Genomic DNA, 23,390 nt, shown 5'->3' with positions numbered 1-23,390 from the left:
ACACTCTGGAACATCAGTGCCTTCAAAGCCTACCATGAGGAAATTGATTTGTGAACAATGCCTTAATAAGAACCGATGAAACCAATTTGTCTTATTTTAAGTCCAGCAATCAAAGCTGGTTTTCATGCATGATCACAAACGTAGTTCTCAAATGCTATTACTGAAAAATTCCAAAGCTGTTTGGCCATTCCCTGAATCAAGGAAATTATTTTTTTTAACTAATTTCTTATTGTATGTGTTTTGCTCATTAAATATAATGGACCTTTAAATGTGTTCACTTCCTCTTTCGTAACCTTATCACTACCAACCTAACAATTGGTCTCAGCTCTTCTTCTTGCAACACAGTGCCTACTAAGCAAGTCCGATCAGATCAATTCAGTTGGGCTTTCAGGAAAATGTTGTTAGGATTGCACTGAGAATAAGCAAAGGCAGTGGACTCCATCACCGAGTCTGCTAGTTTTCACAACGAAGGGAAGTGGAAAAGGTCTGTATTAAGGACAGAGCTATTTAGCTTTCCTAAAAGATTTCACGTTATGAGTGTACAGTGGAATCACCAAGTCTGATATGCCTCAATATATTCAGGAAGGGAAAACCACAGCTCTTACTATGGAGAGTTCCAAAATGATTTCCCCTCAACTGAGCAGAAGAGTAGTGGAAGGAATTCAGCCAAAAGATTATGAGCAAAGTGTGGTGCCCATAGGAACAGTACAAAATTCCACTTATACCAGTGAAGTATAAACTGGCTGCAATTATCTAGGAAAGAAATCCTACAATGCAGTCCTAAGCAGAGTTATACCCTTCTAAGACCATTGACTTCAATTCCTACAAAAATTGTAGGAACAATGCAACATTGGGCAAATTCTAACTAAACTAAGAGTCATCGTCTGCAAAATGGAAACCGAAATTGCATGCAAACAGCAGATAGTGAGATTGCAGCTGCTGCTGACTTCCTGCATTAGAGGGGAACTGAACTGAAAGAGTTGACATAACCACCTAAAAGCAGGTGAGTAATAGACACAGAGAATTTTATATCCAACCATATGACTTGGACATGTTTTGTGCAGCAGTGCTACTCTCATTTCTTACTCAACAGCAGATATTTGAATTACGGGCTACTTTAGATACTACTTTTCCTTATAGCCACATGTGGCTCAGAAATCATCACAGACAAGCAAATTTGCAACATGACAATAGTGAACGTTATTATTTTAATGGATGTACATTACATTTTGTCCCTTTTAAAACTGTATTATTTTAAAGGTATACATGTCTTTTATATTTATTTACTTTATTTATAGTCTGCCTTGTTGAAAGCAGTTAGATAACATGAGACATCCAATAAACAGCACAATAGGACTTGAATTACAAAAATTAGAAAGCAATACCAAAAGAAATCAGACATATCATAAACCATGCAGGAAATGGAAAAAGTAAAAGACAATGCAGGAAGTGTGAGATAATGCATTATCTCCCCATCTGTGGGGAGGGCGGGGTATAAATCAAATTAAATAAATAAAATAATGGAATAGACCACAATCCTGTTCCCCTTATACAAGCACCTTCCTGAACTGTTCCGTTGTATTACAGCCCTATTCCCTTTATAAAAATATCCTCCTGAACAATTCAGTTGTATACAATTTGTGGAATGAGAGATGTGCACGTCCCACAAGGTGGGAGCAACAACAAAGAATGAACATGTACAGGCAGCTATCAGTCGTATCCATTTGTAGGTGGTGCTTTCAGAAGGCTTTACTCAGATGAGTGAAGATGTTGTGGTAGTGCATTGTAGGCGAGGTGATCTTGCAGATATGGGGTGACTGCATAATGGGTAAAATATGTATACTCTGCCTACCTCCCAATAATAACTGAGCTGCAGCATTCTATACCACCTGGAGTTTCTGGTTTGCGTTCAAGGCAAACCCATGTGGAATGCATTACAATAGGTCACTGTGGCATGGATTCGGATGGCCAGGTTAGCTGAGTCAAGGGAGGAGGCCATCTTCTGGGCTAAATGAAAATGGAATGGTTTTTTTTGGTACCGGCATTAATTTGTTTCCCTATAGTTCTGAGTCCAGTATAACCCCGAGGTTCTTGACCGAGGTCTTGTTCACACGTTATAGTACATCGTGCATGTAGAAAGAGCCAATGCACATTCACTTTACAAATGAAACCAGGGACCACTACTTGGATATCTTTAATCAACATCTTTTAATGTTTCATTTTTTATTATTTTTCATTTTGTAAGCCACCTCAGGTAAGTTCATGGAGAAGCAGCATAAACATTTTCTAAATAAATAAATGTAATAAATGTGATCACCTTAATCTCACCTTAAGCCATACATGCTGTGATGGCAGTTTTAACACAGGAATCTGAAAACAGTTATCTGTGAAACGCCTTTTATTTGAGCCTATGGAGCAAGCTCAGAATAAGCAAAAATTCAAAAAGAGACAGAGATACACACATACATGAAGTTTCACAGCTGTGGACCCAAGGCTCTATCCGCCTATGAAGCTGAAGAGCTGTAAGGGTGCCATACACATTTTCAGCAAACATTAAATACCTTTACAGACAAAAGAACTGATGGAAGAGCAAGTGATAAATCACATGGTTACTTTATCTCTTTGAGCTCAGATCAAAACTGTGAGTTCACCATTCCTGGTTTTATCTAACCACACTGTTTGATTACAATTCTGCATCTCTTGTTTAGGACAAAACATGACATTTGCAATCTCTGGTGCCATATGTGACAAGCATTTTACAGGACACAGAGCATGTTACAAATGCATTATAATTAACTGACCACTTCAATGCATTGAATGTAACATAAGAATTACCACATGTATAAAGAACAATCTAGTGTACTCTGTACACAGCTTGTACGTGTTCACTGTAACTTATAAACAGGGCCTCAAGACAGCAAGGGTTGGCTGAACCCCATTAAATGTGAGACATATAAAATCTTTTAACATCTCAGCCTTCCCAACCAGCATTACCACTATCTTGTCAGGATTCAGTTTCAACTTTTTCACTTTGTGCTATTTAACCACACTACTCAGGCAGTGGCTCAAGACCTCTCTGGAGGACTAGCTGAGTGCAGCAAAAATAACCAGGTATCTTTATACCTTAAAGATCTTTCATGTGGCAGAAGATTTAGAAAGGGCCTTGAGTATCATGCAGAGCCACTAGTGTCCACAGCTTTCTGGAATCTGGGAGATCTAGATTTCAGTTTCACTTCAGTCATGCAGAGCTGATCCAAGACACACTGGTGCCCAAAACATCTGCCTGATCCAAGAGGGGTGATGCATACCCCTTATATCTCCGCAATGAAAAGGGCTAGAAATGTACTATTTAAAAAATGCAGAAATACATTTGCCGAGATGGAAGATCATGGCAATAGAATGTTAAAAATGGAGGCCCACAGAAATTGCAGAGGGAAAGTCCCATCTTCCAAATATCTGACTGTTCATCCTTTCCCCCTCCCAAGTCTCTCTTCTTCTTTCTTTCTCCTCCTGAGACCTTTCCTATGTTCTCTTCCCCTTCCCCAGTCACTCCAAGGCTGGGCCTGGGGCAGCTTACTTCCATCATGCCACAACCTGGGATGGCTGGCTGCTGCTGTGTCTGAACCTGGGGTGGTTTGCTCCTTCCTCAACTTGGCCTCTGTTACTCTGGAGGCTGCAGCAGTGCACTGCTTTCAGAGGGGCCCATTTGGTTGCCTAGTGGAGGTTTGTGTATGTGCAGACCCTCAGGTAACTTGGGGGGGGGGAAGAGTTAAAAAACCCTTTTTCTCAGGTTTCAGATTTTTCTGCAATCCTGTGGGATCCTGAGATTGCTGAACCATGTCCCCACCCCCACCCCCCTTAAGGTTTCAGTATCCGCAGATCAGAGCTGCTTGGCTATCAGTATAAAGATGAGGTTGCACTATAGTGAGCTAGCAACTGCTAATTTTTAAAAAGTCCTCCTGTGGCATGGGTGGGGGGAGCAGCAGACCTATGAGGCTAAGACAAAAAAAGCGTGGAGAAAACTCCTATATGGTTGCTACATTGCCCTTGCAGTAAAGAGCACTGTGGGGAATCATCATCATATAGAAGCAGACTCTCTGGCAGTGTTGCAGAGGATTCCAGGATTTCAGCCCTGGATGATGACAATCCAACAACTGGGCCCTAGGATTCTCTCCAACATTACAAGAGAACATCTGGCAAACCTCCTGGATCATATGTTACAACATCAGCAACAGCTTGGTTGTCTTCTGTCCAGCCGGCTCTGAGATTATTGTGATCCCTCCAGCACATCACTGAACTGGGACTATTTCAACTTCATAGGACCGTTGCATAGCACTTTGGAAGTAAAATGATATGTAAACAATAAATAGTCGTAACTCTTGGAGTTATTTTGACTGCCTGTGTTCAGCTTTCATCATTGCTTGAAGCGTCACAAGCATGTTGCCAACCTCCCAGTGGGGCCTGGTGTTCGCCCACAGTCACAACTTGTCTCCAAATTACATCCAAATTACATCCATCCATTCCCCTGCAGGAAATGGTAGCTTCGGGCGGCGAAGGGTATTAAATTCCCCTTGCGCTCCCTCCCCAGATATTGCCGCCGTATCTCCAGGAATTTCCGAAAATGGAGTTGGCAATTTCTTCCGTTGCACCAAGTTAATGTTAGGTCCTTGCTCAGATTCAGGCCCACCAATCAATGACCTCAATATGGGCTTTTACAAATAACCAACCGTGCTGGATTTTTTGGTAAGGCGCCTTCCTTGGGCTGCACCGCAAGCTCGCTCCTCTTTGCACAGCCTGACGCGTCAACGGATGTAACGCGAAGCACGAGGCAGCCGCGCCCACCACGAAGTCCCTGCCCCGCCTTCCTCGAGGAGGGCAGTCGGCGGATGGTGCCGGGCGAGACTTTTCGCGCGTCCTCCCCTGCGGTTGCTGCGCGTCTCGTTCAACGGCCGCGTCACGTGACGACGGTGCTCGAAGGGGGCCCGGAGTGACGGAAGAGGCGTGCGGGAGGAGGGCGCTGAAGGGCTGGTCGGCCGTGCCAACGGTTTCCTTTCCGCCGCGTGCCACTGTTCGCGCTGCCGCTCGCTGCCATGGGCTCCCGCCGCCTCTCGACTCCCCTGGGCCGGGCGCTGCTGCTGCTGGTGGGCCTCGCCTTCTGCCTCGCCTACCTGAGCGGCGTGGCCGCCGAGAGGGAGGAAGGTGAGCCGGGCTGGGAGTCGCTCCAAGCGAGGGGCTTTGCCTGAGCGGCGCTCTTCTGGAAGGCCGCCTCTTCGTGCTGCCTCTTAGCGGCCCTGGTTGAGAGTCCCGGGAAGGAGAAGCGGAGGCGCGCAGGCGATCGTTGTCCGTCAGGGCTCTGTGCTTCAGGTGCTGCCCTGGGCTGAGGGCCCCACGCCCGGCTTGCTCAAAGGAAGCAGCCCAACGCCTAAACCGGCGCTTTCCGGGGGGGGGGAATGTGGGTCACGAGGTTTGTTGGGGAAAGGGGGGGTCGCCTAGTAAAGAGAATGTGAAGCTGAACTCGTGATGCCCCCGCCTCTGTTTAGTTTGGGGCGTGTAACAGTGTCTGGGGGGTAGTGTTGATGTGGGGAGAGTGAGACGCTCCCTTCTCCCTCGCTGCCTCTGCGTTTTATAGAAATTATATATACATTTTAAAAATCGTGGAAGCCAGCTCAACTGATGTGTGGTTAATCGCTTGATTTTTTAAAAAACATTAGATTTGCTTTATCCTTGACAAGCAGTTGGGTCTTTGCAGGCAGGGCAATGGCCCCTCCTTTTTCCAGGTGGCAGTTTTGCAGGAGGTGGGCGGGGGGGGGGGGGGAGGCAAGATTAGTGATGCTAGACGCTTCCGGAAAGGGTTTCCTTCTCGTTGATGCTGGTAGGTCTCCAGAGGCCTCAGGCTGATAATTGATCTGCACATTCTGGCGTTAGAGAGTAGTGTTCATACATAAGCATGCCTTACCATCAACTTTGAAAGCTCAGGAATATTCTAGTAGAGAAAAACGCAGCTTGCTTCTTGTGTAAAACTTCCTGTTTCATATGTTTGTTTTTTCTGTTCTGATGATGTGAAACTATTTACCAGATTTGCCTTAATCCAAAGAACAAGGTGCTAGGATTTGCTGTTCAAAAGCCTGATTATTTGCAGACTGGGAACTGTTTTGGGAGAAGTATAACGTTTTAATTGCCAATTTTACTTGCTTCCCTCATCAGTTGGAATGAACTGTAATGTTTTGTAGTTCACACCTTTTCTCTGTTTTCATTTTTTAAAAGTTTCCAATGTTTCTGTGGTTCAGTTCATATAAGACACTTCTAGATGACAGCAGTATAGCAAGCTGTAGTCTAAAAATTCTTATTTTGAAGATACTGATATGTTGCTTATTAACCATCTGATTTTTAAAAAACAAATAACCTGTTCTTCCTTTTTAGCCGGATGTGGAAGCCATAGCTGCAGTTCCTGTCTGAATAGTACCAATTCAAACTCTAGCTGTTATTGGCTTGAGTGCAAAGGTAAACATTTTTCAAATTTTCTGAACTCTAGTTTCTTTGTAAACTTTAGCTCTGGAATTCTCCAGTCTGTTGTTAGCCATCTGTGTAGCACATAGGCAGCACACAGATTTCTAAATGTATGTATATATCCTTGCTTCCTCAGAATTCCTTTAAACTTTGGTGACCACATCTTAAAATGCTAAGGCAGCTGATGGCTGTATACAAAATTCAATAAAAAATAAGATGCTTGAGCTAGACTTGTAGTTGAACAGGATAAAGCAAGAAGTTATAATTGTCAGTATAGTTAATTTCTGGCCAGGTTTTCTCAGAAGTAGTTCATCTGTTTCAGGACTGTACTGTTTGGGACCCAGCTGCATCTTGCAAATAGCCTCATGTATATTTTCACAGATTTTTAAAACAAAATAAGTTGTAAGAGGCAGTGGCTTTTTAGACCTTGGCTTTGGCTGTCTTCTTTGCTCTAAATCATTGTTTGCGTTTTTTTGTCAAGTGGTAGAAAAGATGGGTATCTGTTAGGGGTGTGCACTGAGAAGATTTTCTGGTCCAGACTTTGGGAGGATAAATGTTTACCATTACTGTTTTATTTCTGGATAGGATATTACTGGTTTGGAAGTAAAATCTGTGTGTGTCCCCCCCTTGGGACCATCATTTTTTTAAAATTGATTTCAGTAAGAATACATATACACAGAGACATCACATCAGGGGATATCAAACACAACCTCATAAGAAATCAAAGGCAATAATAACAACAAACTATATATTATATTCATTTTCCATCTCTACAGCTCCTTCCTCTTTATGTCTTGTTTTCCTTATTCAAAACCTAGTTTTCCTGTAAGGCTACCCTGCTTGATTCTAGTAAGTATTCTCTCCTATCTTCATATCCTATACTTAATTTCTTGTTCCGTATTTTGATTTAACCCATTTATAAAAGGGTGTCGATCTTTTCTGTCGATCACCCCTACTTTGTTCTTTTATCAGATCTGTTAAGACATCCGTTTCTGCTGTTTCTACTATTTTTTTCTCTCTTCTCCTTTCAATGGTATCTCTAGCTTCTTCCAATACCTTGCATATATTATTCTTGCCGCCGTAATTACATGAAGCTTCAAATACCCGTTTTCCTTCTCTACCCCCCTCCGACATAATATTCAATAAGAACAATTCAGGTTTGAAAGGTAAGGTCATGCCTAATACTTCTTGAAGTAACCCATGTATCATCTTCCAATATTTCACCGCCTTTTCACATGACCACCACATGTGATAGAATTTACCTAACTTATCTTTACATTTCCAACATTTATTGGATGTATCTGCATACATTTTAGCCAGTTTCTCCGGTATCACATACCACCTATAATACATTTTATACAAATTTTATTTGAATGGAACTGACTTTGTTATTTTAATATTCATCTTACATATCTGTGACCATTGTTCTAGATCTATATCATGCCCCAGATTTTATGCCCACTTTGTCCTGCAGTCTTTTATTACTTCATCTTCCCTTTTCAATTGCATTAGATATAAATAGAATTTAATTATTTTTTTTCATTTGTCTCCAATAGCAATTTATCAAATTTATTCCAAACAGAATCCTTGTGGTTTTTCTTTGGCAAATCTGGATTCGATTTGTGCTCTTAGCCACCAGTCCATCTGTATATCCTGTTCTTTTAATTCCTCTATTGAGTTTAGTTTCCCATCTTTCCCTAGCAGTTGTTCATACCTATGTATTTTCTCCCAGTTTAGTAAATTTGGGTGGGAAAATGCTTCCACTGGTGACACCCATTTTGGAATTCTTTTGTAAATCTGTGGTTTTAATTTCTCCCACACTGACATTAAAGACTTTCTTAATTACATGATCTTTGAAGTACTTATGTACCTCAGCTTTCTGATACCAGAGGAATGCACGCTACCCCAATTTAAGATCATGCCCTTCTAACTTTAAAAGCCGTATATTCTGAATTAAGATCCATTCTTTAATCCATACCAGTACACGGGCTTTGTAATATGTTTTCCAATCTGGCAAGGCACATCCTGCTTTCTCTTTTAATTCCCATAGTGCTTGAAGTCTTATTCTATGTCTTTTGCCTTGCCATATAAATTTTGAAGTTATTCTATTTAATTCTTGAAAAAAACACTTTTTCTGTATGATTGGTATGGTCTGGAATAAAAACATGAGCCTTGGCCATGTATTCGTTCTGATTATAGCTGTATGCCCCAACAGTGGTATATGCATATTTTCCACTTATTTAAGTTCTCCACAACTGCTTTAATAATTTTTTGGTAATTGTCCTCCCTCAGTGAACTAGCTCTATTGGTTATATACATTCCTAGGTATCTCACTCTTTTTTCCCATTGGAATCCAGACTTCTCTGTTAATTCTTTAATTTGTGCTTTTGTCATATTTTTGGTGATCTTTGTTTTTTGCTGATTGACCTTCATTCCTGCCATTTCCCCAAATCTTTTTATTTTCGATATCAAACAGTCAATGTGTTCTGTTGGTTCTTCCAAAATACATACTAGGTCGTGAGCAAAAGCTTGAAACTTATATTCTTCGCCTTTTATTACTGTTCCTTTTATCTCTTTATCTTTTCTAATTTCATTATTTAGGACTTCCAGAGACAAAATGAATAGGAGTGGTGATAACGAGCATCCTTGCCTTGTTCCTTTTTCTATTTTAATGGATTCTGTCAAATCTCCATTCAAACTTATATTCGCCCATTGTTCCGTATATATTGCTCGAATCATATTTAAAAAATTCTCTGCACAATTTGTTTTATTTGTTCCAATATAAATTGCCAGTTAACATTGTCAAATGCCTTCTCTGCATCCAGAAATATCAAGGCCATTTGTTTTTCTGGGTGTACTTCATAATACTCTAAAATATCTATAACCATTCTAATATTGTTCTTCAACTGCCTTTTTGGTAAAAAACCTGTCTGATCTTGATGTATTACCTGGTTCAATATCCTTTTCAGTCTGGATGCTAAAATAGTGGCAAATATTTTATAGTCCACATTCAATAGTGAAATAGATCTAAAAATTTTCACCTCTTTGTGGTCTGTATTTTCTTTGTGGATTAAAGATATAGTAGCTTCTTTCCAAGTATCTGGAATATTGTCTTCCTCAACAACCTTTTCTAATAGTTGTTTGAAGGGTATTGACAAACGTTCTTCAAAGGTTTTATAATATTTTGGCGGGGATTCCTCCTGGGCCTGGTGTTTTTCCTCTATTTTGATTCATAATTGCCTTAATTATTTCCCTCATTTAATGTTATCTTCTGTTCTTCCATTAGTTTTATAATCAAGGTTGATTTCAGATATTGTCTTTGCTTTTCTAAGGACATTTCCACTTTTTGATACAGTTTTTTATAAAAGTTTTCTAATACCTTTTTTAGACTTTTCTTTCTCATATTTCTCAGATCCTTCTTCATCTCTTAGTACATTTATAATTCTTTTTTCTGTTTCTTTTCTCAGTTTATATGCTAGCCATCTCCTTGGCTTATTTGCATTTTCAAAGAAGTTTTGTTTTGCAAACTTAATTTTTTTTGCTATTTTTTTCCATCAAGAGATCATTGACTTGATGTTGCAATACTTTTATTTTTGTTTTCAGTTCTTGGATTGTAGGATTTCTCTTTAAATCTTCGTTTAGAGCAGGGGTGGGCAAATTGCAGCCCGCGGGCCACATGCGGCCCGCTACAGAGTTTTTTGTGGCCCACCAAGACAGAAAAATCCGCCTTGAACCGAGATTTCCTTCATTCCTACATTTGTCTCTTTAAACTGATTCTAAAATTAAATATGCTTGCAGCTATAGATGATATGAAATTAGCACAATAAATAAATTGAATAAAACTACCACTATTTTATTTAATTTATATTTATTGATTTTTATGATACAATTTATACCTTTTCTGAAATGCAAATTTAACTAATGAATACAATCATTTTAAAAGGTGCGGCCCTCCGCTAACCTCCGCTCCCACAAAGTGGCCCCCGAGCCAAAACAATTGCCCGCCCCTGGTTTAGAGTATTTGTCAATTCTTGGGATTTCCGTAGCTTTTCTTTTTTTGTTGTGCAGCGAATTTAATCATTTTTAATGAGAAATCTATTCATGGATCTGGAAAGCTATTTATTAAGATAATGGCGCCAAATTTGCACAGAACACAGTTCACCCTCTAATCTAAATGCCTCCTAAAATTCAAGCAGATTAAACAAATCAGATTGATTAGACAGGTTTCCAAAGTAGGTCCCTCTGTGCAACCCCACTTCCTACTTTTACAAGAAAAAACTCTCCTGCCCACAGTGAGGGTTGAGGGGGAGAAGGAGAATGGCAGCTTGGGATTGGCTGGGAATGTGCTTCGCTCCTCTCTTGCAATGATCTTATTGGAAGGGAGATAGAATGGAAGTGGGGGGGAAAACATAGAGAGGAGAGGATAGAGGAGGAGCACCACTATAGAAGCCAACAGATGACAAAGAGCTGCTGAATTGCAGACCTAATCAAGTGCAAGAAAGTAATTTGCAAGCTCCAGAATGGTTGCTAAGCAGCCAGCTGTCTGCAATGAATCTACCTTCTGCAAAACTTATCTCAGCTAGTACAAAGCATAACTCAGCAAGTTCAATTACAACCTGTTCATGCAAAGGACTCAGGGCTGCAAGAGAGGCCTGTGCAGATGGGGAGTTCAAATTCTATAGACACCTGAGCAAACGAAAACATTTCTACTTTATAAGGGGGGGAAAAATCTCCAGCCCACAAGGAGGGGGGAAGGTGGGGGGAAAGAGAATGGCAACTCTCTGCAGTTTGGATTTGCTTCACCCTTGGAAAAGTTTGATCGGAAGGGATAGATACTATTTTCAGGAAATCAGTAGGGAGAAAAAAATGCTCATGTTGCATGGCTGATAAGCATTGGAACTTGAAGGGAAAAATGGATTTGGGGCGGGGGAGGGAGTTTTGTTATTGCAAGTATTTTGGATATGTGTTACCATTCCAGTTAATCAGAAGTTATATAAAACAGCAATTTTTATGTGTATCTGGCTCTGGTGTTTTGTTATTCACACCCCTGGTACCCATATAGAGAAGTAAAGTTTGTGGAAATTTTGAAGCCATGGGGTTGGGAGGAATCCTTTTTTCTTCTTAGAGAGGGGGAGACACACATTTTAGGTGAAATTAAAAGATTTTCTTAAGAAATCTATCCTTATTTTATTGCCTTAATGCCCTAAAACGTATACTTTATAGTTTAGCATATAAAGTTGTACTGGTTGGCATATTTATGGAATTTAGAAATGCAGGCAAAATGGTGAATGAATGCAATATTTGGGAGAGCTCTTATGTGACCTTAGCACATTGTTTCATTTTTTGCATCTGAGAGGTAGAAAAAGTGGAAAACAAAAACCCCACCCAGCTTTGTAGTAAACAGAAGAAATTTATTAGTAGGACAAGAATTAGTTTCATACAGTTTCAAAGGAATGGTAGCATATTTGCATATTGGATTAAACTTTATAACAGAGAAAACAATTGTAACACAAAAGTGCTTCCCCTTTTTGGGTGGCTAAAAGCAGAGACCAGTTACTTTAAAACATAAAGAATCCATCTTACGCTTCTTGCTAGCTTAATATTATGGCTATATGATTAATCCATAGTCTTTACTAATATAAATTTGCTAATCCCACACAATGAAATCTTCAATAGTGTACGGTCATCTATTTTATAGCATATTTATTGTGGACAAAATTTAAACAATGAATGTATCTTTAAAATGTGTTGTATATGCCTACAACATACACAGGAATTTCTATAATTTAACACTGAAGATTAACACTGAAGATCATCTTACATAAGTCTTCATAACTACACATTTTGAATGTGTAACACCATGTCTTACAGTATTTCATTCATTCAAAAAAAACGTTTCATAGGAATTCTCCCCCCCCCCAACAAGTTCTTGGGCAGAAGGACAGGGGAAAGCACTTTTTGCAGACCTTCATATCTCTACCTGTATCTCTTTTCCCATGGGAGGAAAAAAGCAGCTGGTGGTGAGAAAACATCTGGAAGGGGTTAGTTTAACCAGCACCCTAACCCTGCTATTCCTCAGAGACTACTTTTGTTCCCCCCACCCCCAAATCTGGGGAAAGGACGTGTGCATTGTCATGCTTACCAACTTCAGGCACACAATCAAATGATTTCCTACAAAAACTAGTCCTTCATAAACATTTTGACAGTTAGCATATCAAGGAGAAGTGTTCTAGCCTGATTAGTATGTGCGATGGAATTTCTTTATACAGTGTATTGGAACATTTACTTGCATGAGCCTCTACCTGCCTGCTATTTGGAGAGGAGAATCTGGACTCTGATATATTGTTGCCATGAGAACAAAATAGTGGCACTTCTATTACTAGCTTGGATGGTGTGACTATCTTAGATATGCAGGAAGCAATTCTACCTAAGTGTTTGCAGAGGACATTTTAGAATTAAGGCAAAAAGAGGCCTTGAAGAAGCTTCATAGTACTTGAGGGCTGGAAAAGTTGAATGCAGTGCAGGAGTGGGGTATAGTTGTTAGAGAAGTCTGGCAGAGGGACAGGCTATCTAAAGGGAGTACAATCAGGTAACTTGTTGAAGGAGCCATCAGTAGTGAAGAGATGGAGTGGAAGAAAGGAGGATACAAGTAAAATTTGCAGAACCTCATATGGGCAAGAAACAGGTGAGGCTGTAAATTGTTGGAAGAAAAAGCAGCCAAACGAGGAAAGTTTAGTTGCTGTAGGCCAGGACACCAAAGAGGGCCTAGGATTGCTAGGTCATCTTAGAACTTAGAAAGAAGCTGAGAGCAGCTGTAGTGGACCCAAACTTAATTTTAAAAAGCCAGAACACAACCCACATAATACCTTTTATTAGGACTGCCAAATGAACTGTTCCTTTAAGATTGCATGGAAGAGGAATGTTCTTGGTTATCGCAGTTACTGATGTTGCAGTATCTGCTGTGTGGGGCTATTGATGCTGTCTTAAAGGGATGACAAAGGCCAAGAAGCAGGAGAATGGGATCCAAATTAACCACCCAGTTCTTTAGCTGCAGGCTTTTCATTTTTCTTCGGGATCATTGAGAACTGTGAACTCTGTTAAACAAAGTTTAAAAGTGGCAAGCTGTTCTTTACCTGCTCTGTAAAAGTCTAAGGAAAGTGGTACTTGAGCTATTTAGCTTTTAAAAACTAGATAACTGTAAGAGGTCATATTGGTAAGCATGGGGACATGCATACACCAGGTCTGTTTTCTGAATTTTCCAAATGATAGTCTTCCTTTAATGTATAGTTTGAGAAAGTCAAGAAAAATTCTGCTGCATACACAACTTTTCTCACATGCATTTCTGCAATTGTTATTTATATGTGGTTGCACTTTGATCTCTCTTGTGGAGCTTTTCACAGGTATTTAAGGATAATGGAAGGATGAGACTTCTTAATTTAACAGCCTTCTGGTTAGCAAAGAGAACCCTTACCCCCTATGTTTTCCAAACAAACAGCATTTTGGCTAAACTGAGAGATTGACTGGAAAAAAATAGAATACCACAAGTAAGAGCAAATTAATAGCTGTAAAAATGTTTTTAGGAGAGCGTAGAAACTATTTCTCAAATGCTAAATGCTTTACTTCATTAAAAAATATAAACTGAATATTCTTCTTTTTTACAGAAGTGAATCAGTCCCGATGCACAAATCGAACAGAAGAACATGCCAATTGTACTGTTTATAATCATCTTGAACAATGTTCAAGTAAGTATTTAAATTCTTGTATATGGTATGTATAGATGCTTACATTGGTGCCAGAAGAAATTCATTATTTTAGGAACCAGGCAACTGGGAAAGCTGCCACAGCTGCAAGGCCTAAAAGACTTTATAATATATATATTAAAATAATGAATTGGCCTGCTTATTGTTGGATAGATCCTTTCATTTACAGTGGATAGAATGTAATTGGAGATCCTTCCTATCCCTTTGAACTCTCCAAGGCAGCAGGAGAGTATGCATCTGTTGCATCCATTCCTTCATGGGTCTCCTTACCTATCCATGGGTCTCCAAGGTCGATTGCAGCATGCAGAATTCTAGTACATAGGAAGGGCTAGTGGAGGAGCAAGGTGGGTGCAGAGGCTGCATACTTTGTGTACTTTCAAAGCATAGGATAGGCATTTACTTGTGAGTGGTGATCTTACAACACTCCCTTATTGCCTCAAAGCATTTACTAATTTATATACAATTACCTGTCTGGGTTGTAGTATGGTTGTTGGAATGCTGCCCCCTTGGCAATATGTGTCTTTCTCGACTGGAGTAATTATTTCATGCCCCAGTAATTTCTTACAGTGATCTTGAGATGCTCTGATAAATTACACTAACCATGTGGCTAAAAGCTGACTATTACCATAAAGCATGTTCTGTTATATCACCGCCAGATTGTGATTTCCCATTACTGTGGGAAGAAAACCTCATTATGACATATGTTATCAACTGCTTCAAGTGGTGAATTATCTTGTATACCCTTAGTATCTACTGTTCTAACAGTGCACTCCTATGGAGAGTTACTCCAGTCTAAGTCCATTGACTTCAACGGGCTTAGACTGGAGTAACTCTGCATAGGATTGCACTGTTAATTTTCCACCTTTCAGTCCTTTACTGGACGTAGCCAGTTAAGTTATAAACTCTCAGGAGCACAGAATATGAGCATATTAGCATTTTGATTGTAGCCCTTACTCTGTTCTTTGTAGGGACATGTATGTAGTGTACTCTCTATTAAGAACTTCCAAATAGTGCCTTGGTGATATTTCTGAAGTGTATTTAGGTTTGAGCTTGTAACATGCCCATTTTTCTGCTGAGAGTTTACATAGACCTATTTTGATGATTAGTTAATGTTCTCTTTTTAATGTTAATTAATGTTCTCTTTCTTAAAAGGATTAAAATAGAACTGCAGAGATTCTAAAAACTTAAATAGATGAACCAGCAATTATCATACACTCTGCAAGGTCCATCCACTCCTCATATTGTATCTCCCTTCTAAAATGTGAAAGCATTTAGTAAGGCTCAGAGTGCTGCTCAGCAGCAGCCAATGGATGTTCTGGGCGGTCCTTCAAGTGAGTTTATACTATATTACTGGCTGAACAGCTGAGAAATAGCAGATGGCTCCACTTGGCTGACATACACACTACTAAAGATAAGATGCCCTGAGCTTGTTTAGCCACTCTGAATATTGATTTGCTCTGTCAACCTTGCAGACTGATGTCACATAGGGTAATATGCCTACCAGTTGCAGTTAATGATTTTGGCTCATCCTATATATGTGATTTACATCAGAGGAGGGCAGGTAGACTTTGTTTCTGTAAGGTACTTAATTTTTTTCAAAAGTCTTGAGAGCTGCCAGTCACATCACAGCAGTTAAGTGGGTAGAGCCACTCACAGAATGAAAACTTGTACAGAAATTACAGTGTTTCAGTTCAGGTGCAGTGCATGGAGTGGGGATACCTTTCTTTTGGTCTGTTCCCTAAAACAAACCACCACCACCTAAAATTAGAGGTTGTCACACGGGGAAAAATACAGTCACCATTATGTTTTCCCGGAAGAGTCCGTAGCAGTTTTGATGCAGAGGGGAAGAAACAACAATAACAACAATAATACATCACCCTTCAGAACAACTTAATGTCCACTCAAAGCAGTTTACAAAGTATATCATTAATATATCCACAACAATCACCCTGTGAGCTGAGTGGAGCTGAGAGAGCTCTGAAAGAACTGTGACTGACCCAAACTCTCCCATCTGGCTTCAAGTGGAGGAGTGGAGAATCAAACACAATTCTCCAGGTTAGAATCCCACTGCTCTTAACCACTACACCAAACTGGCTCTCATGTTCCTTTCCTAAGCATGTTCCTTTCCTAAGCAGAGCAAAGTTACATGTATGTGAATGTATGTGTGTGGTGTTTTCCTATCCAGAACAAAGGTTCATATTTTCATGTGCCTCTTTCACACAAAATGGAATGAAGGAAGAAGTTGCTGTGGTAACTTTGAAGGGAAGAATCTTTAATTGTTTGGAAAGTGACTGGTTACTCCTGAGCGCCCCCCTCCCATTTTACACTTTCTTCACAAGAATCCTTGGAATTGTAATGGCTACTGATACTAAACATGGGTCTTCTGGTTTTTTCTTCCAAATTGTTTCTTATGCTTCACAACCTTTAGCTACTCCTGCCAGTACCACAGCCAGTGCTCCTGCCAGTACCACAACCAGCACCTCTGCTCAAGGTAAAAAAAATACATATATATGTATATATTTGCTTCATAGACATGGGATATAAGAACAAGTTTCTAGAGCATGTGTGGGATAATCTAGTTCTAGGCTATTATTAATCCCCTCATCTATTAAGAGAAATGGGTGAGACACCCCCCCCCTTAAATTTCCAAGAAGGTGGAATTTGAGAGTCTCATTTGTTCCCTATCCATCCACTTTTAGAACTTTTCATGAGAAGTTCATACTCCCCAACTGTAATACTATGCCAGAATTGGGTGGTTCATGAGAAATTTGGGCTGGGAAGAGATAAATCCCCCTTCTCAATGAAATATTGAATGCAACATTGCTGAGCACTAGGGCTTTATTAGTAGTTTCCTGCCCACCTAGCCCTGAATCCCAACAGTCTAGTGCTACAGTATAGCTGCCCTAACTAATCTGTGACTGCAGTCTCCACTTCAGACAGAGCAGAGAGGCAGCTCCAGAACAAAATTGCAAGACAAAGCTGGAAGCAGCAGGGAGCTGACAAAGTGTAACCAATATACAGTCACATTTAATAAATTGGAACAACCACATTCTTCTTAAACACTTAAAGTAGTAAAGATGTACAGTTTACACAAATACAATCAACACACATCCACAGTGGGAACCGCGTCCCTCACCAGTCCTATTCAGTGTCCAATATGTTTGTTCCAAACTACTGCAAGGCTTAATATTTCAATTCACTGAAAGAATGGACCCGCCCAGTCCTGGTGGTGAGGCACCAAAAAGAAATCCGTGTTGGGGACCAGTGCTATGCTCCACAGAGGCGGATTCCCGATGTCAAGGCGAAGGGTGGAATACAGCAATGGAGTTCCACAAAAAGGGTTCTCCGCCGCCCTACAAGAGTCCGGATTCAGATCTTGTTTCGCGGCAAATCCACTTCATCAGGGGACGGTCTGTATCACACCACAGTCACAAGTCCTACATAGAATTAATTTAATATTTACAAAAACATACAAATTCATACATTAAAAACCCGTAAGGACCACTGTTTGGAGTCCAGCACTCACCCAACCTACTGTGTGTCATTAATTCTTGTGCCTAGCTTCAGCGCACATAGAGAGCGGTCAGCGACCGAGTGACCCCCCCCCCCCTCTCCTTAAGAAGCACGGGCTTGCCAAAAATTTAAAGTGACCATGCTTCCAATGTCGCATTGATGCTACTGCTGCCATCATACCATGGGTACGGAGGAGCTAGCTGCCACAATTGCCAATGTTCACTCTGTTGTTAACTATTTCACAAAAAGCATGATAAATTTAAGTCAGCATTGAGACCCCCAGGTGTGACGGTGTTTAGGCGATGTATCCGCTCAGCCTCCTGAGCAGATTTTTATGTAAGTCCCCTTGTCTATCTTTGCTAACTACATGAACCGTAGTGTACAAAAAGTCAATACTGTCTGGATGAAACTGACAAAAGTGCTCAAGCCCATGCTTCTTAAGGAGAGGTGGGGTCACTCGGTCGCTGACCGCTCTCTATGTGCGCTGAAGCTAGGCACAAGAATTAATGACACACAGTAGGTTGGGTGAGTGCTGGACTCCAAACAGTGGTCCTTATGGGTTTTTAATGTATGAATTTTTGTATGCTTTTGTAAATATTAAATTAATTCTATGTAGGACTTGTGACTGTGGTGTGATACAGACCGTCCCCTGATGAAGTGGATTTGCCGCGAAACAAGATCTGAATCCGGACTCTTGTAGGGCGGCGGAGAACCCTTTTTGTGGAACTCCATTGTTGTATTCCACCCTTCGCCTTGACATCGGGAATCCGCCTCTGTGGAGCATAGCACTGGTCCCCGACACGGATTTCTTTTTGGTGCCTCACCACCAGGACTGGGCGGGTCCATTCTTTCAGTGAATTGAAATATTAAGCCTTGCAGTAGTTTGGAACAAACATATTGGACACTGAATAGGACTGGTGAGGGACGCGGTTCCCACTGTGGATGTGTGTTGATTGTATTTGTGTAAACTGTACATCTTTATTACTTTATTTTAAGTGTTTAAGAAGAATGTGGTTGTTCTGATTTATTAAATGTGACTGTATATTGGTTACACTTTGTCAGCTCCCTGCTGCTTCCAGCTTTGTCTTGCGATGCAGTCTCCACTTCAGCATAAGGTCTTGAGCAGGCTAATTTCTCCTTTCTCCTCCTTCATGAGGCTCAGTTACCCTCAGATTCATGGAGCTATGGAGTGTTAAGATGATAACTGTGTGCTTGGGCAATGTGCTGCAGTTTTCTTGGTTTGTAAATATCTGGGAAGCCTTGAAGCATGAAGAAACCCCTGCCTTGCCTGTGGGTGGCTCCTTTTCACTGTCCTGTATTCAGTATGCAGAGATTTTAAAGTTAAATAAAATACAATGTATTGTCGAAGGCTTTCACGGCCGGAGAACGATGGTTGTTGGGGGTTTTCCGGGCTGTCTTGCCGTGGTCTTGGCATTGTAGTTCCTGACGTTTCGCCAGCAGCTGTGGCTGGCATCTTCAGAGGTGTAGCACCAAAAGACAGAGATCTCTCAGTGTCACAGTGTGGAAAAGATGTAGGTCATTTGTATCTACTCAGGAGGGGTGGGGTTGAGCTGAGTCATTCTGTAAGAGTAGATACAAATGACCTACATCTTTTCCACACTGTGACACTGAGAGATCTCTGTCTTTTGGTGCTACACCTCTGAAGATGCCAGCCACAGCTGCTGGCGAAACGTCAGGAACTACAATGCCAAGACCACGGCAAGACAGCCCGGAAAACCCCCTAAATAAAATACAGCTCGTTTCAACTTAAGTGAAATGTTCTTTTGAAAACAGGTAACACGACGCACACCGTTTCACCTAAAGTGCCAACGACTAGTGCTAATACTACAGTAACCACTACTACTATACCAGGTACTCTTTTATTTATAGCAATATATTAAGGTAAGGCTATCTTCTGATATGAGTGAAAGCAAACTATATTGTGTGATCAATGAGGTAGACAATTCAACCTTTGAATATTCAGTTTCAAACACTGCTGCTCCCACTCTCCTACATTCCATGAACTGTGGAAGACTGAATTATTCATGAGGATTTTCTAATCAAATTATAGGGTTGTGTCATAAGAAATAGCTCAAAGAGAGAACTTGGTAAGGGACAGGAGCTATAGTCTAGGTTATTGAGTACTGTCTGCTGATGTAAATACGTTCCTACTAGGCAGTTCAATGTTGCTTAAGATGTCATGTTAATTACTAACACTTTAATTCAGAAAGGTTTTATCTATGGGTTCGGCTTTCTGCTAGTTTTCAAATTTGCAGCTATCATACCCTACTGTATCTGATTTCATTGAATGTCCTAACTGTATTTTTGCTCTGGGAATGTCCTAGCTATTGATTATATTGTATCCACTTACAGTATGTATTCCTCCTTGAATCTCAGTGAGAGAGGCTGACCATTAATAAATTTATGATAATAACAACATTCGATTTATATACCACCCTTCAGGACAACTTAACGCCCACTCAGGGCAGTTTAATAATAATAGGTTCGTTTCCAGTATGTTGTTTCCATCTATACTACGAAATAAGTTGCAATGATCCAGGAGTTGTAGCTCTTTCTGAGGTCTCTTGAGGAAGAACTGTTCTCACAAGTACTTTGTGTGTTAGCAGAGCAGTTCCTGGTTCTGCATTGATGGAATGGTAGCTAGGATTCAAAAAGCAATATAATGTAACAACAAACCCCTAATAAATAAATCTTTATTTGACAGGTACGCAACCACCCCGCAAATCCACGTTTGACGCATCCAGCTTTATTGGTGGGATTGTCCTTGTGTTGGGTCTTCAAGCAGTAATCTTCTTCCTGTACAAGTTTTGCAAATCCAAAGATCAAAACTATCATACCCTCTAGGATGCTGCTTTTCAGTGAACTCATAGCTCAATGTCTGTGGTTAGCTGAATCAAAACATCTTTATTCCTTATAGAAGACTGCAATTCAAAATATTCTTATTCTTCAAGAAGACTTCTTTCAAAGAATATTTTTGCAACATGCTTGGAAGAAGATTGTGTGAATCATGTCTTAATCTGCAAGAATACTCGCAATATTCTGCATGAACCCTTACTGGCTGTATTAAATTTAGTGGCTGCTGCTGTGGAACCTTTTCACTGTACTCAGCATGCCAATTGTAGATTTGTATTCAGTGGCAGCAGTGTCGCAGTAGATAACTTTATAATTGCAGTGGTTAAATCAGCTAGCCTTAGTTATAATATCCCCTTACGATGTTATTCAAATGTGAACTACTGATGACTTGGCATAAAACACTATTTGTGTGAAAACTATAGCTTATATAGTGTATTGCTAAGAGATTGGGATAGGTTTGTTGAAGTTAATACTGTCTCTCTCCCCCCCGCCCCCTTTATGGAAGCCCATATTTTTTCTATATTTGATGATAGCAAAAGGAAAACTGTGTCCTAATTTATGGAGCCATAGGAAGAAGCTGATCATCAAAGAGATGTATTTTTTCCTTTGTACATAGGGGAGAAAGACCAGTGCCTTAACGAATAGTATGCTGACTGAAGTGTCTGTGCCCTCTTATTTGTTTGAGGTTCAGTGGATGTCATTTCATTTCTAGCACATTTTTTCCCACAGAGATCAATTTAATTTTAAATAACATAGACATGGAAAGAGATCTGTTTTCTTTCTTCATGTGCTACTTGTTATGCCGTGTCTTTGGAGCCTTCAAATTACTTGCCTTGGAAAGTACCATTAGCATTCTCTCCATTGAGAGTACTATATTCAGTTGGTGTTCTTAGTGCTTACCCTTACCCAATATTTCAGAGTTGCTGCAATTTTTGATGGCTTTGTTTAAGAGATGCTGCAATTTTTGATGGCTTTATGACTAATATGATTGATTCTCTGTTCCCATATAGCAATAGAGTTGAACACTTGGAGCTACTTTAGCTTGTGATTGGTGTTTATTTTTCAGGTTATGCGGATCATAGTTTAAAAAATTAGAAATCCAGTTTACAGGCTCCCTATTAAGTGCGGCTTCTAAATGTACCCTTGTGGAACTAGAGAAGTTACATAGAAAGCAGAGCTTGCTTGATAGCAATATTTGGATTTATAGTTTATTGTGAGGAAAGGTATAAGTCTGAAGCCCTTCAAGCTTGAATAGTATTCATTTCAATAATGTTGCATTAAAAGTTTGTTTATAAGAATACACAGCAAAGAGTACTGTAACTTAAACTTTCAGGCAAATGCACTCATAATAAAATAAGACAATCAGCTCAGGTGTATGAAACAGTGAATTGACCAGCCAGTTGTCAGCAAACAATGTGTCTGAATTGGGTGGTCTTTATGGCCTTACAGCAGTCACTTAATCTAGTTCCCTCTCTTGTAGTTTCATAAACTTTAGGTTAAGGATCTGAACATAGTATAAAATGTAATACTTAAGTATAAAATAATGCACTTCTAAAGGGGTGGCAGTTGTTGAAAAGGAGAACTTGTACCCTACATAAGCTTATCCTTAAGATGAGTAGACTTCTAAAAGCAGTTTAGTGTTGCTTCCTTATTGGCTCTTACTTTATTTTGCAAGCTTGCAGCAGAAGGGTTCAAGATGCAAACAGTGCCACATACAATTGAAAATTGAGCCAATATTGTTACTGATCCAGGAATAATTGCTGTTTAAAAATCATCAAATAACCATGCATTTTGTACTGATCTTAAAATTATTAATTCTGTTTTAAGTGCCTTAAGCTTTCTTAATGTTTGGCCTCATGTCTGAAGAAATAGGAGGAGGAGAATCGTAGTCATTAAACTTGCCCCTGTGCCAACAATTGCTATTTTCCAAGGACTTCAGGAAATTCAGGTGCCACTCCTGCTATTCAGGAAGTTTGCATTTTCTACTTAGCTAGGATATAGCTGTGTGTGTAGTATTTAGGATAACTTGGTCTTCATGCTGTTGCATATATACTTGGTTACTTAGATCATGTTTTGATCAGCAGTTTACCGAAATTCAGGCTAAGACTGTGAAGGATTTCCACTTACACTTCTATAAATGGATGGGTGAATTTTTGTTGGCAGTTTTGTCATGTTACGGAAGCTGGATAACTTGCAAATACCTAGAATAACTTTCACAGCATCCATCTCCTATTTGAAGTATAAGAGGTTTTTAAAAAATTAAAAAACTTCCTGTGTTGAACAGCTAACCCTGTGGCCTCTCTAAAGCAGTAAGTTGTGATTTTCAAACTTCATCTGGATTGTTTCAAAAACCGAGGTGTGCAAGTATATTGCATCACAAATGGAATGTTAGATCTTACTGTATTGCATATGTGTTGTCTTCAGTAGAAGAAATACAAAGTTATAATCACAAAACCAAAAATAATAAATGATTACTAAAATGTTCCTGTGCATCTGTCTATACATTTGCATCTGCAGCATGTGCTAAAAGGCCATGGAAATGTTTTGTGCTAAGTGGCCAGTGTTCTGTAGGAGTGACTGTTTTACTGTTGTCATCCATCTGACTTGTTTAAAACTTTGTCAAATGCAAAACTTACAGAAATTGTGTAGAAGAAACCACCAAAGTATACATTATCTTACTGCATAGAATTCTTCTATAACATTACATGATCTAATTAAACTGGTACTCCTACTTTT

At 39.9% G+C, this 23,390-nt stretch overlaps 1 protein-coding gene across 1 annotated transcript; it reads left to right on the top strand.

The window, feature by feature from the left end:
* Positions 1-4,807: 4,807 nt before the first annotated feature.
* CD164 (CD164 molecule) lies at positions 4,808-23,138 on the top strand. Its single transcript, XM_054980447.1, has 6 exons — positions 4,808-5,199; positions 6,421-6,501; positions 14,169-14,249; positions 16,696-16,758; positions 19,575-19,652; positions 20,506-23,138. The coding sequence occupies exons 1-6, from the start codon at positions 5,091-5,093 to the stop codon at positions 20,643-20,645; spliced, it is 552 nt and encodes a 183-aa protein (XP_054836422.1). The 5' UTR covers positions 4,808-5,090; the 3' UTR covers positions 20,646-23,138.
* Positions 23,139-23,390: the final 252 nt, after the last annotated feature.

The sequence above is a fragment of the Eublepharis macularius genome, chromosome 1, assembly GCF_028583425.1.
Source record: "Eublepharis macularius isolate TG4126 chromosome 1, MPM_Emac_v1.0, whole genome shotgun sequence".
NCBI classification, from domain to species: domain Eukaryota; kingdom Metazoa; phylum Chordata; class Lepidosauria; order Squamata; family Eublepharidae; genus Eublepharis; species Eublepharis macularius.
This window is presented reverse-complemented; position numbering and strand designations above follow the sequence as displayed.